At 40.6% G+C, this 10,521-nt stretch overlaps 1 protein-coding gene across 1 annotated transcript in view; it reads right to left on the reverse strand.

Annotated features, from left to right (window-relative positions):
* The window catches only part of myom3 (myomesin 3), a 29,336-nt gene extending 21,349 nt beyond the window's left edge, over window positions 1-7,987 (reverse strand). The window contains exons 1-5 of the mRNA XM_022764236.1: window positions 7,942-7,987; window positions 5,815-5,942; window positions 2,533-2,716; window positions 1,163-1,337; window positions 839-960 (exon numbers count right to left, since the gene is read on the reverse strand). Of these exons, the coding sequence (XP_022619957.1) occupies window positions 839-960; window positions 1,163-1,337; window positions 2,533-2,716; window positions 5,815-5,942; window positions 7,942-7,987 (655 nt within the window). The remainder of the gene's footprint in view (window positions 1-838; window positions 961-1,162; window positions 1,338-2,532; window positions 2,717-5,814; window positions 5,943-7,941) is intronic.
* Window positions 7,988-10,521: the final 2,534 nt, after the last annotated feature.

The raw sequence follows: 10,521 nt of genomic DNA on the forward strand, positions 1-10,521 counted from the left end.
TATTCTGTTTGATAAAAAATATATTCCTCACAAAGAACTGGACTTGCCAGCTAATGGCAGAGCGACAGAATAGATATGAGAATATTCTGGCAGTGAGTGGCAACCGAGAAGAGTCATCCCTGTACGGTAGTGCACGCTGCAGAGAGAGCATTATAGGAAAACACAACACAGGTTGAATGTGCACTCATTGCCTGAGTGATGGTATAACAAAACATATGGAGACTGACATGTGACAGAAACACAGTCTCAGTTTGAATATGATACCAGCAGCACTATGAAGTGTTGTGATACTGCATTAGAAGCTTGTCTTGCCCACACACACTTTTCTTCTTTGTCCGACTTCAGTAAAACTTTATTTTCCCCAAGAAATGCTTTTTTGTTTCTTGTAAAGCTGGAAACATGAAGGACAGACAATGACAAGTTTCTGTAAGGCCAGTTAAATGCTTAGACCTTTTTCACTTTGGAGAGCACGCATGCTTTCTGAGAGAGGGCTCCTGAGGCTAAAGAAAACTATAAACATGAATACGTCTGCTTGAGAAGTTTACTTTACAATTCAGTTAACACTGATAGTTCAGAATTTGAAGGTATTCGGAGCAAAATGGTTAAATATCCTCAGCTCAGGTTCTAAGAATAACAAATCTTCACAAAAACTCAACATTGAAATACTGTTTAAAATTAATTACTCTTTTAAAATTTTACCTCTGCAAGAGGAGCTGTGTGTTGCTCAGTTTGTAAGAGCATCAAATGATTAAATAGTTTCAGATACTTGGGTTGTGTCCTGAAAGAAAATTAAATTTTATGTCCACTACTTTCTGTATTAGCTGGCAGCTGCACTTACAAATGGCTGCTTTGACGAGGATGGGGACTGACTCCTCTGAATAGCTGCTGTTTCCTGCTCGGCTCACAGACTTCACCCGAAACACATATTCCCTTCTAGTCTTGAGACCGTGCACAATAAACCTGAGGAGGAGAGACGAAGTTCAGGCAGAGTGAAAGTTCATATCTGAAATACTTTTCCATGCAGAATGATAATCTATTGCAACCACTTTTTACCTGTTATTCAGACTATAGAGACTGAGCAAAGTACTAACGATTCTTCCTGCAGCCAACCAGAAACACGATAATAAACACATTAGAACACAAATGAATCTGTCACAGTTACCTGGTTTTGGTAATAGGCTTGTTGTTAACAGTCTTCCAGTCTTGTTTGCCAGCTTCGCTGTAGTACAGGTAGTATCCCAGAATATCATCTTTTTCTTTGGGCTCCTGCCACTGCAGCAGCACTGAGGTGTCTCTGTCTCTGATGGCCAGCACAGAGTGAGCAGGAGCTGGCACAGCTGGGGGGAATCAGACGAAAACCGTCAGCTAAAACTATGAAAGCTGAAATCATCAAATGAAAAATTGACCATCATATAGAATTCATTCAACTGTTGGACGCACACGAGGATACATACAGTATGCATGTGCATGTGTCACGTAATACACATTCCTACCCATGGTTTCACGTTATTACACTGATGGGCGGGTGATAGTAATTATCACATCTTGTCAGTCAAGTCCCTTTTGTCTTCTTCCCTCATGTCTCATCGTGTTTTCCCGTTTTATTTTGAGACTCACCTCCTGTCTCATTCCAGGTCCCTGCACTTCCTGCCCTCCTGTGCTTCCCTCCTGTGATTACTTGACCCAGCCCTAATGTGTTGCACCTGTGTGTCATTGTCTCCCTTGCCCCTGTGTATTTAGTTTCTTTACCCGCTGAGTGTCGAGTTCTGCTTTTGAGTCCGGTCTCTATGTTCAGCCGTCACAGTAATGTGCTAAGGATTACAGAAGTCAGTGCTGAAAATGTTTTATGAAGAAGTTTGTATTCGACATGTTTGTTAGACCTCAAGGGTACACAATGTGTTTTGGTGAGAAAGACTGAATGTAAACGTAACTGTCTGTCTGCCTGTTTACAAGAGTAAACAGGGTTAAGGGTCTTTATAAAAAAGCCTTAAATAACTGACAGGAGAGCTAAAATAATTCGAAAGTCAGTTTACAGAAAATTAATTGGCAAATATTTTGATAATTGATTGTTTCTGTTGTTTACAATTAAAGTATGAGCATCTCATTTTTGATGGTTTGCTGCTCTTCTTTGTTTTGGGGTCAGGGTTACGTGACTGTTGGTTTGACAAAACAATCACTGTAGAGATGTCATCTTGGGTCTCATTATAGAGACCAAACCATCATTGATTAGCCTAAAAATATATTCAGCAGATTGTTTTGTAAATCAAAATTAAAGTTAGTTGCCTAACCGACGAGCTCTGAAAAATAAAACATACTACAGGGATATTCATATCACTTAAAAACAATTTGAGGTCTAAGTGTCCAAATTATAATCCTTCTGAGAGACAGCTGATCAACAAACAACTATACAGTAGGCACAGCGCCGGAGGGAAATGCTGAACTAGGATGTAGCTCTTCGAAATCAAACTGACCTTTACAATAGGCCAAGTAATAAATGGGCAGGGGTACATGACATAGCACAGTCTGTCTCACCTTGTGGCTTTCCCAAGGAGATTGGCTCGCTCGGCTCGGAGGGGTCACTGACACCGTACTTGTTGATGGAGCGCACTCTGAAGCAGTACTGCTTGCCCTTGACCAGGTCAAACACCGGGAACCTCGGAGAGTTCACCACCATGTCCAGACTGGCCAGCTCCCAGCTGCTCTTCCCTGCCAGGGACTGATCCAAGCACAGGATTGGAAAAACACAAATATGATTTCAAAAGCACTATCAACCTCAAGGACATGTTCATTACTCAGTATCCTTCAAATATGCTAGAGGATTCAATCTGCGCAAGAGTGAGGGACTGCCAAGACTTCCAAATATGCTTTAAAAAGTCCCATAATTCATTCTAATTTTGTACCATCCCTTACTCTGTACTTAACTGGCGATTGTCAAGTTTTGGAGCAAACCACTTAACGTCCTGACAAGAGCAGACATAGAGGAATGAAGATTAGCAGTTTGGGGAGATAGGTAGAGAGACTCGAAGGCAGAAATATCAATAGATCCCCAGACTCAGAGAGACAGAAACACAAGCAGAGAGAGACAGAAGACAGATATGCCAGGATATAGTCAAAAAATGGAGACGCAGGTAAATTGTGGACAACCAGTGACTCATCTTTACACCTTTTCTTCATCTTTGTCAATTAGTTACTTTCAACCAATGATATACATATACAGTAAAACTAATCTTCTCTATTTTATATTCTAAATTTATTTTTCCTCCGCTATGTATTACCATTATTTCTGCTGGAGCTCCCTGTTTGAGGAGGAAAACCTAACAATAGAGCGGGGCATGTCAAAGAGATCAGTGATTATAAAGTGCTTGCTCAAGGGCGAAAGGGATATTTGAATGTTCCCTTCATTATATAAGCGGAAGTGAAGCAGCAGACTTTAGTAATTTCAGATGCCTTTGACAGATTTGACAGTTTTATTACCTCAGTAAGTTATAAAAGTCCAATAAAAATCTATTTCCTGTGGCAGTTTTCTGATTATTGGAGCTAGAAGCTGTTGTGTGTCTGGGTTGATATTGGAGAGCGGAGGCCCTTTATTGTTGTAAAGAATAGGGCAGTCCTCTCACTTTGGTATGTTGGAAGAAAACTTTTGTTATTTCAGCATCATTCTGAACTTTGTATCTAGTCCTGAGGGAGAAAAAACAACCACACCTTTTTTTCATTTTAGCTGTATTTTCCTTTACAGACATTACTTTGAATGCATAATTGAAATATTGCTACATAAGTCAAAGCCAGAACATACTGTAGTTTTTACAAATTTTAAACCACAAAACCTTCAAATCTCAGATCCAGGTAGAATTAAATCTTCAGTTAGTGCACTAAAAAAAAAAAGAAAAATCTTATAAGTATTCAAGCCATAAAATCTAACCCCTAATGCCTAAGTGCATGGCATGAAAGAGGAACATCAAGGTCTGTGTGCCTTTAATGAGTCCACAAATTCACAGTTAAACTGACAACACAGTGGTATAAGTGTGTGTGCGTGTGTGTGTGTGTGTGTGTGTGTATGTGTGTTTTTCCTCCTGTCTCTTTAATTAGTACCATGGTCAGGAGCTTGCTGTTAATTTGGCTCATGTTCCAGCATCGGACCGAACAAACCCAACAAGCGAGTGGAGGAACTGACGATGCAAGAACATTGATCCTTGTGTTAAGTGGAAGTGTATGTATTACTAATTAGAGTGGTGGCTTGTGTTTGAATATATTTATGTCTGTGTATGTGTGTGTTTGTGTGTGAGAGAGGGCTTTATCGTTACCTTATTGTATACAATATAGTGAATACTTTTTCATATCTCTTTGTAGGTATGTGTGTGATGGTGTACAGCAGATTTTTGGAGTTTTTTTTTTTTTTTTTGTTGCTGTAAAACAGACGCCCACTGCACCTACAAAACCACACTATGAGAGCTCAGAGAGAATGAACTGGAACAGTAAAGCTGCTGCTTGTAAAAGCAAAGATGTTAAAATGCTTAACAGAGCTAAAGGGAACTGCAAACTCAAGTGTGACAATTTGGTTTATCACCAAGAGCAACCCCTTTCACTTACAAGTAGTTCTGTCCCAAAATATTGATTATAGATTATTCTTAAGGGGATACTTAGGGACTTGGATTTGGAGAAAATACAAGTAAGGGTTGCATGTTTTAGCCCATTAACTAAAAATCATGCATTGCTGCTGCCCATTTTCCAAAGCCACCATAAATTCTTAGACTAATTTCGCACTTTCAAGGCTGCAATTGTTCTCTGTTCATTATTTCAATATGGTCTGCAAATCAACGTGCACAGAGCTAAAACTTGCATGAGAGGGATAATCAATTAGTCTGTTCTATTTTTGGTCACAGTTATCTTGGTGAGGTAATGCACTTGTGAGGAGGGAGTGTTTTAAGAAATGGCTGTGGAGGTTTATCTCAGTGATCCAGGTGGTCTGATGTCTGGAGAGACTTGAATTTAAATCACTGGAGGTTTCATTTAAGACATTTTGCTGTTCAGGCTTTTTCAGTCCTGAAAACAAACCGAAGAAGCAACTGAAGACACAAGAGTTTAATGTCAAAACTCCAAGCCAGGGTCATGATAGTGGCCTTTTGGTTAGGACTTGTACAATATCTATAGCTACCTAGATGCTCAAGTAAATGTGAAATGAAAAATGAAAAAAAGACTCCAATGCCCAAAAATACTTAAACAATCCAGCCTAGTGATTTGGATTCAGGTCTCTCCAGACATTATACAACCTAGATGACTGAGATGAACCTTCACAGACATGTCGCTGCACGATTTGTGCAAATAGAGACTGAAACTTCTAGGGGAATGTTTTAAAATAATGACGTAATCAGATTTATACAAGAAAGCACCAGGATCTGAGACAACAAATCACCAAAGTCCTCCTGAAATGTTTGCTTATTTCATCATATGCTGAGTTCAGATGTCTGAGTTTCCATGAACGCAGCAGGAAAGAAGGCGCTTTCAAAACACCATTACCATTCAACATTAATGTAAATTTGGACTACATGTGATGGATTACCTGTTCCAAACCAGTTTCAAGTCTCTGCAAGTTAATTTCCCCTTGCACTGCACTCCTTGCAGTGTGTTGGAAAATAGTCAGCAGTAATGTGATTTGTAGCTTACGTCCTAAAACCTTGGGAACAGTCCTTTAGGATAAAACGGGTTAGGGTTGAGTTGATGGGCTTTGGGATAACTCTAGTCAACAAAGGTACTCAGAGTTATTGCAATATGAACATTTGTGTATGTGTGTGTAAATGTGTGGGAGGAAAGACTGACCCGCTCCACGTAGAAGGTGAGCGGCTCCCTGCCTCTGGGTTCAGGCTCAGTCCAGCTCAGTACCACGTAGGTGTCGCTCACCTCGCAGGCATGGACATTTGTGGGAGGGAAAGGAGTTTTGACCTGACCTTCAGAGAAAAGAGGAGGAGGGAGAGGAGGAGGTGGAGGACCATGAAGACAGAAATTAGAACAAAGTCAGTGAGAATGAACGCAGAGTCCAAAAAGACCTGGCTGAGTTTTTGCTTTTGCTTCTCTTTGTCTTAAAATCTTGGCATCGGGAATCTTCATGCTATGTCTGCTGGATTTGAGTGGGAGAGAGTTACCTTACTGCCCTAATTTAACTTCCATTCCTAATACATATTACATATGGTGAAAAGGCACCACACATTCAGTGACACTCCAAGTCAGTCCAAGACAATGGAAGTGTTCAGATTCAGTCTGAAGTCTAGTATTTTTGTGCCCCTCTCTCTCGGCAGGTTTTTCTCTCTGTCTGTATTCCCTGAAGAGTTTAGCAGAGCTGCAGCGTGGATCAGACAAGAACTCCAGAGCTGATCTGGTAAAGCCTGCACGCCTGCGTGTTTGTGTGAGTGTAGTCTGTAAGTAGAGAAGCATTTTTCATTGTTATGAAGAATCAAGTAACCTGAGAGTTATTCAAGGCCAGAACAGAAGAATACTTTGCACATCTTTTTCATGAGACAGGCGCGTAGGAGAAGGATGAATGGATCTAAAGAAGCAAACAAAATCTCAGTCCGCACACTGTGTAACTCGCAATGATACATTCGTTTGTGACGTTTCAGTGCTAGACCTTCAGGCATGACAGGCAAGTGAAGACAGGACGCTGGAACATGATGTTGTTATGTTTTCCTGTGTGCTGACACAAAAAATAGCCTACTGGATGTTTGTATTCGACCACCTAAAGTTGTGATTTATATCTTTATTTTGTGAAATACATTTATTTGCTCTCTTGCTGAGAGTTAGATGAGAGGATTGATATCACTATCATATCTGTGCGTTAAGTACGGTGCTGCAGCCAGGAGGCGATTAGCTTAGCTTGGCATAAAATAGATAGTTACAGCACGGAACCCGCCACTAAAGCATAACTTGTCATTTTCACATTTCTGGTTTTGTATGGATTAAATAAAGAAGACATAACGTGTTAATTGGTGAGCTTTAGAGGTGCTGGTAGAGATTTTTTTTTTTTTTTGGACAGAGCCAGGGTAGCCGTTTCCATGTGTTTCCAGGGTATTTGTGCTAAGCTAGGCTAATCATCCGTCTGGCTCTGGCTCCATATTAACAGACAGACATGAGAGTGTCTGTCAGTAATAAGGTGAATAAGCATATTCCACAAGATGATGAACTATTCCTGTAATGCATCAAAAATAACTAACACAGCCAATAAGTAATAATGAAATTGTTTAAATTTATTTTATTTTGTTGTATAAATGTTGGTTCCTTTAAATGAGACACTGTCTATAAACTGGGCTGTAATTCCTTCATTGTTCCTCTGATGCTCATCTAAACACCTCTGATTACAGCTGATCCCTTTAACTTTAACCACATAGATGCTGATTAATTTCAAATCACGTGTCTTTGAAATACACAGACAAAACAACAAAAACATGCATCTGTCACTTTACTTATATGTAACCTCTTGTATAGTAGTAATGTATGTATGCTTTCTCTTTCACCCTAAACCTAAACATATGAACGCGCTTCCTGTGCTACATTTCTTTTCTGGTTGCCTTCTCAAACACAGATCCCTGTTCCTTTATCGCTCTGTCTGTGAGATACATTGCCAAGGTTATCAAGCCTCTTCACAACCATTCACACTACCTCGGGCATATTATGTGCATTTACCAGGACACCACCAGGGACTGTCCGTTCTTTTCACTTCTGTAAATGGAACAAATGCTCATCGCCTCAGCAATACAATTACTGCAGCTCATAGTTAAATATAATATGAAGATGCATTAAGCCACGAGCCTGAGGCAACCTACAGGCGAGGAGGCAGCACCCTGTGTGCCAGTAAAACACGGATGCTGTTTGACATCAGGGGTGACGACGATGTTCAAATGGCACGTTTTTATGACAAAATTATACACTGGAATAAAAATACAGCATTCTCACCTTCCAGTTCATCTTTTGTAATGGTGATGGTCCTCCCTCTATCCATTTTAATCACTGAGAAAGGAGGAGAGAGGGGGGGGTGAGGGATAAAAGAAGGAAGAGATACCAGGGTAATGAAGTTATATGAGAGCCCATGATAACACTATTAGTGTTAATGTTAGAGGAGCAGCCACTGGTAAGACAGCCACAAGCCAGGGACACACAAAGAGGTGAGAGAGAGCGACATGGAAGGGTGGAGAGCAGGCCGGAGGCAAGTCAGTCTTATGTCTGTCCTTCATCTGTGTTTAATGATCCACAGCATCTGACCAGAGCCCATCTGTCCTCCCCTTTACACACACACACACACACACACACACACACACACACACACACACACACACACACACACACACTCTAAGTTATCTACTTTACATCTCAGTGGATCATTCTCATCCCTCCACTGATTGAAGTATTTAACAAAACCTATCGCCTAAAGTAATATTCTAAGTAACCAAGCGGTCCACTCCAGGATACAATTAAGAAGCTGTCGCAGTGACGACAGCAAAACCCTGCGATTTACAGCTACACACCTATACATCTGTTTTCTCTGTTAGAGCTAATTTCTTCGCAAGTGGAACATCAACACTGAGGTAGACGAGGTGAATTAACAGAACAAATGAGTTGCTAACAAATTGTTGTTCCTGTTTACAGAAGGAGATGAGTGGCAAATTAAAAAATATCTGACTGAACAAGTGCAGATGCCTCTGAACAAGGGGTCACTGAATGGTTTGATGAGTGTGAAAACGTTGTGAATAAGATGCTTTAATCTTCACAGTCACCAGACCTCAATACAAACTGAACACCTGTAGACTATTTTGAAAAAAATAGTGGCGTTTCAGAGACTCGCAAATGTCATGCAAATGAAAGTTTCGCAAATATAAAACCTCCATGGATAAAAAAAAAAAAAGGCCTGCAGGGGATTTTTTTTGTTGCATTACCATGATTTGCCACTGGGGCTCATTAGCAGCAAGGCTGAGGAATCGCGATGTATCCATCTCTCTTAAGGCTGGGAACACACTGACTGTGTGGCGGGTGGGTGGCGGCTGTGTTTTCATTTTGGCGGCCATGTTAATGGATTAGAGTTAGATTAGACACAAGGCGTCACACTGCGGACACACTGATGTGCATGCTTCCAAAGCAAAAATAGCCAGAGAAAAGATCTGTTGTTAGTCAAATTGACATCATACCAGCAACATTACATAAAATTGACACCGTTCACTATAGTTTCAATGTCTAGGCTGAATCTGAATATGACATGTAAATAAATCAGTGGTATAGTGGTTTTACCTTTTTATACCTTTTAGTTCTGGTACAGGTCATGTTAAAAGAGGTCTCCAACATTTTAGCATTGCTCTAACATTGTTGGACTCACAATGGAAGTTAAAAAAAAAAAAGGATCAAAAAGGCCTCAAGCTGCTAGCCTTAAGCAGAGATGAGGAGAGGGCAACAGAGGTCTGGCAAACTCACTTTTTTCAAACTCCACACCCACACAGTGTTACTTTCGATTGCAAACTTCAAACTAGTCTTCAGCTCCAACCAATGCTGCTTCAAGGATGTCACTTATCGCAACTCCCTCTGGAGCCACAAAAGGCTTTGTACGACTTTTTTCACGAAGGCTACATGTATGCAGTGCTACTCAGTGGAGTTCCCCTTCAACACTTGCTTTTCACAAATGAACCAAGAGCTGTAAATATCATTTTATACAGACTGACAGGTGACACATTCATTGGACAGTGCGGGTGAATGTCATCCTGGATTATTAGCGATACATGGACACAGAGAACCTATTCATTATGAGCAATATAGACTGCAAGTGGATCTCATATATCACAGGTGGAATCGAGAGGGAAAAGAGGCCTTTCAGTCTGGTTTTAAATGAGGAACTGATAGAAATACACAGAATTGAACACATGCTTAACTTTGCTTCCCACGTTCTGATTGATCATGTTACCTTGGTTACCAGGTGATACTACATAAATGTATAGATTTCTTGAGAGTTCATGATCAGTATATAGATTTAACAGTGGTGTAGCTTTCTCACATATCTTCTATCACAAAATCCAGTAGTTGGTCTGTTTTGGTTTCACACAAACGAACTGAACTGAACCGCTTTTGTGTTTCTCCAGCTGTGCTTTTATATGAAAATTCGACTGTCAGTGTGTATAATGTGTTACCCGTGGTCCTGGTGTGTTCCAGGGGGTCTGCAGTGAGGACGGGCTCTGTGGCCTTGGACGGGCGTCCGGCTCCAGCCTTGTTAACAGCACGAACTCTGAACTGGTACAGAATGCCTTCCTTCAGCCCAAACACTGGGTAGTGGCACATTTTCTGAATATGCATATTACAGCGCACCCACTCGCCCTGACCTAGGTCATATCTGAGAGAGAGTGAAAGAAAAAGGGAGATAAATCAATCCTGCAGATGCAACATTTATGCAATAAGAAAGAAAGAAAGAAAGAAAGAAAGACATCTGAAGAGGTAAACCAAATGCATAATGTTCAAACCACTTTATGTGCAGTCTGCAGGGTGCAACATTATAAAACC

The sequence above is a fragment of the Seriola dumerili genome, unplaced genomic scaffold, assembly GCF_002260705.1.
Source record: "Seriola dumerili isolate Sdu_G_001 unplaced genomic scaffold, Sdu_1.0 BDQW01000533.1, whole genome shotgun sequence".
Lineage (NCBI taxonomy): Eukaryota > Metazoa > Chordata > Actinopteri > Carangiformes > Carangidae > Seriola > Seriola dumerili.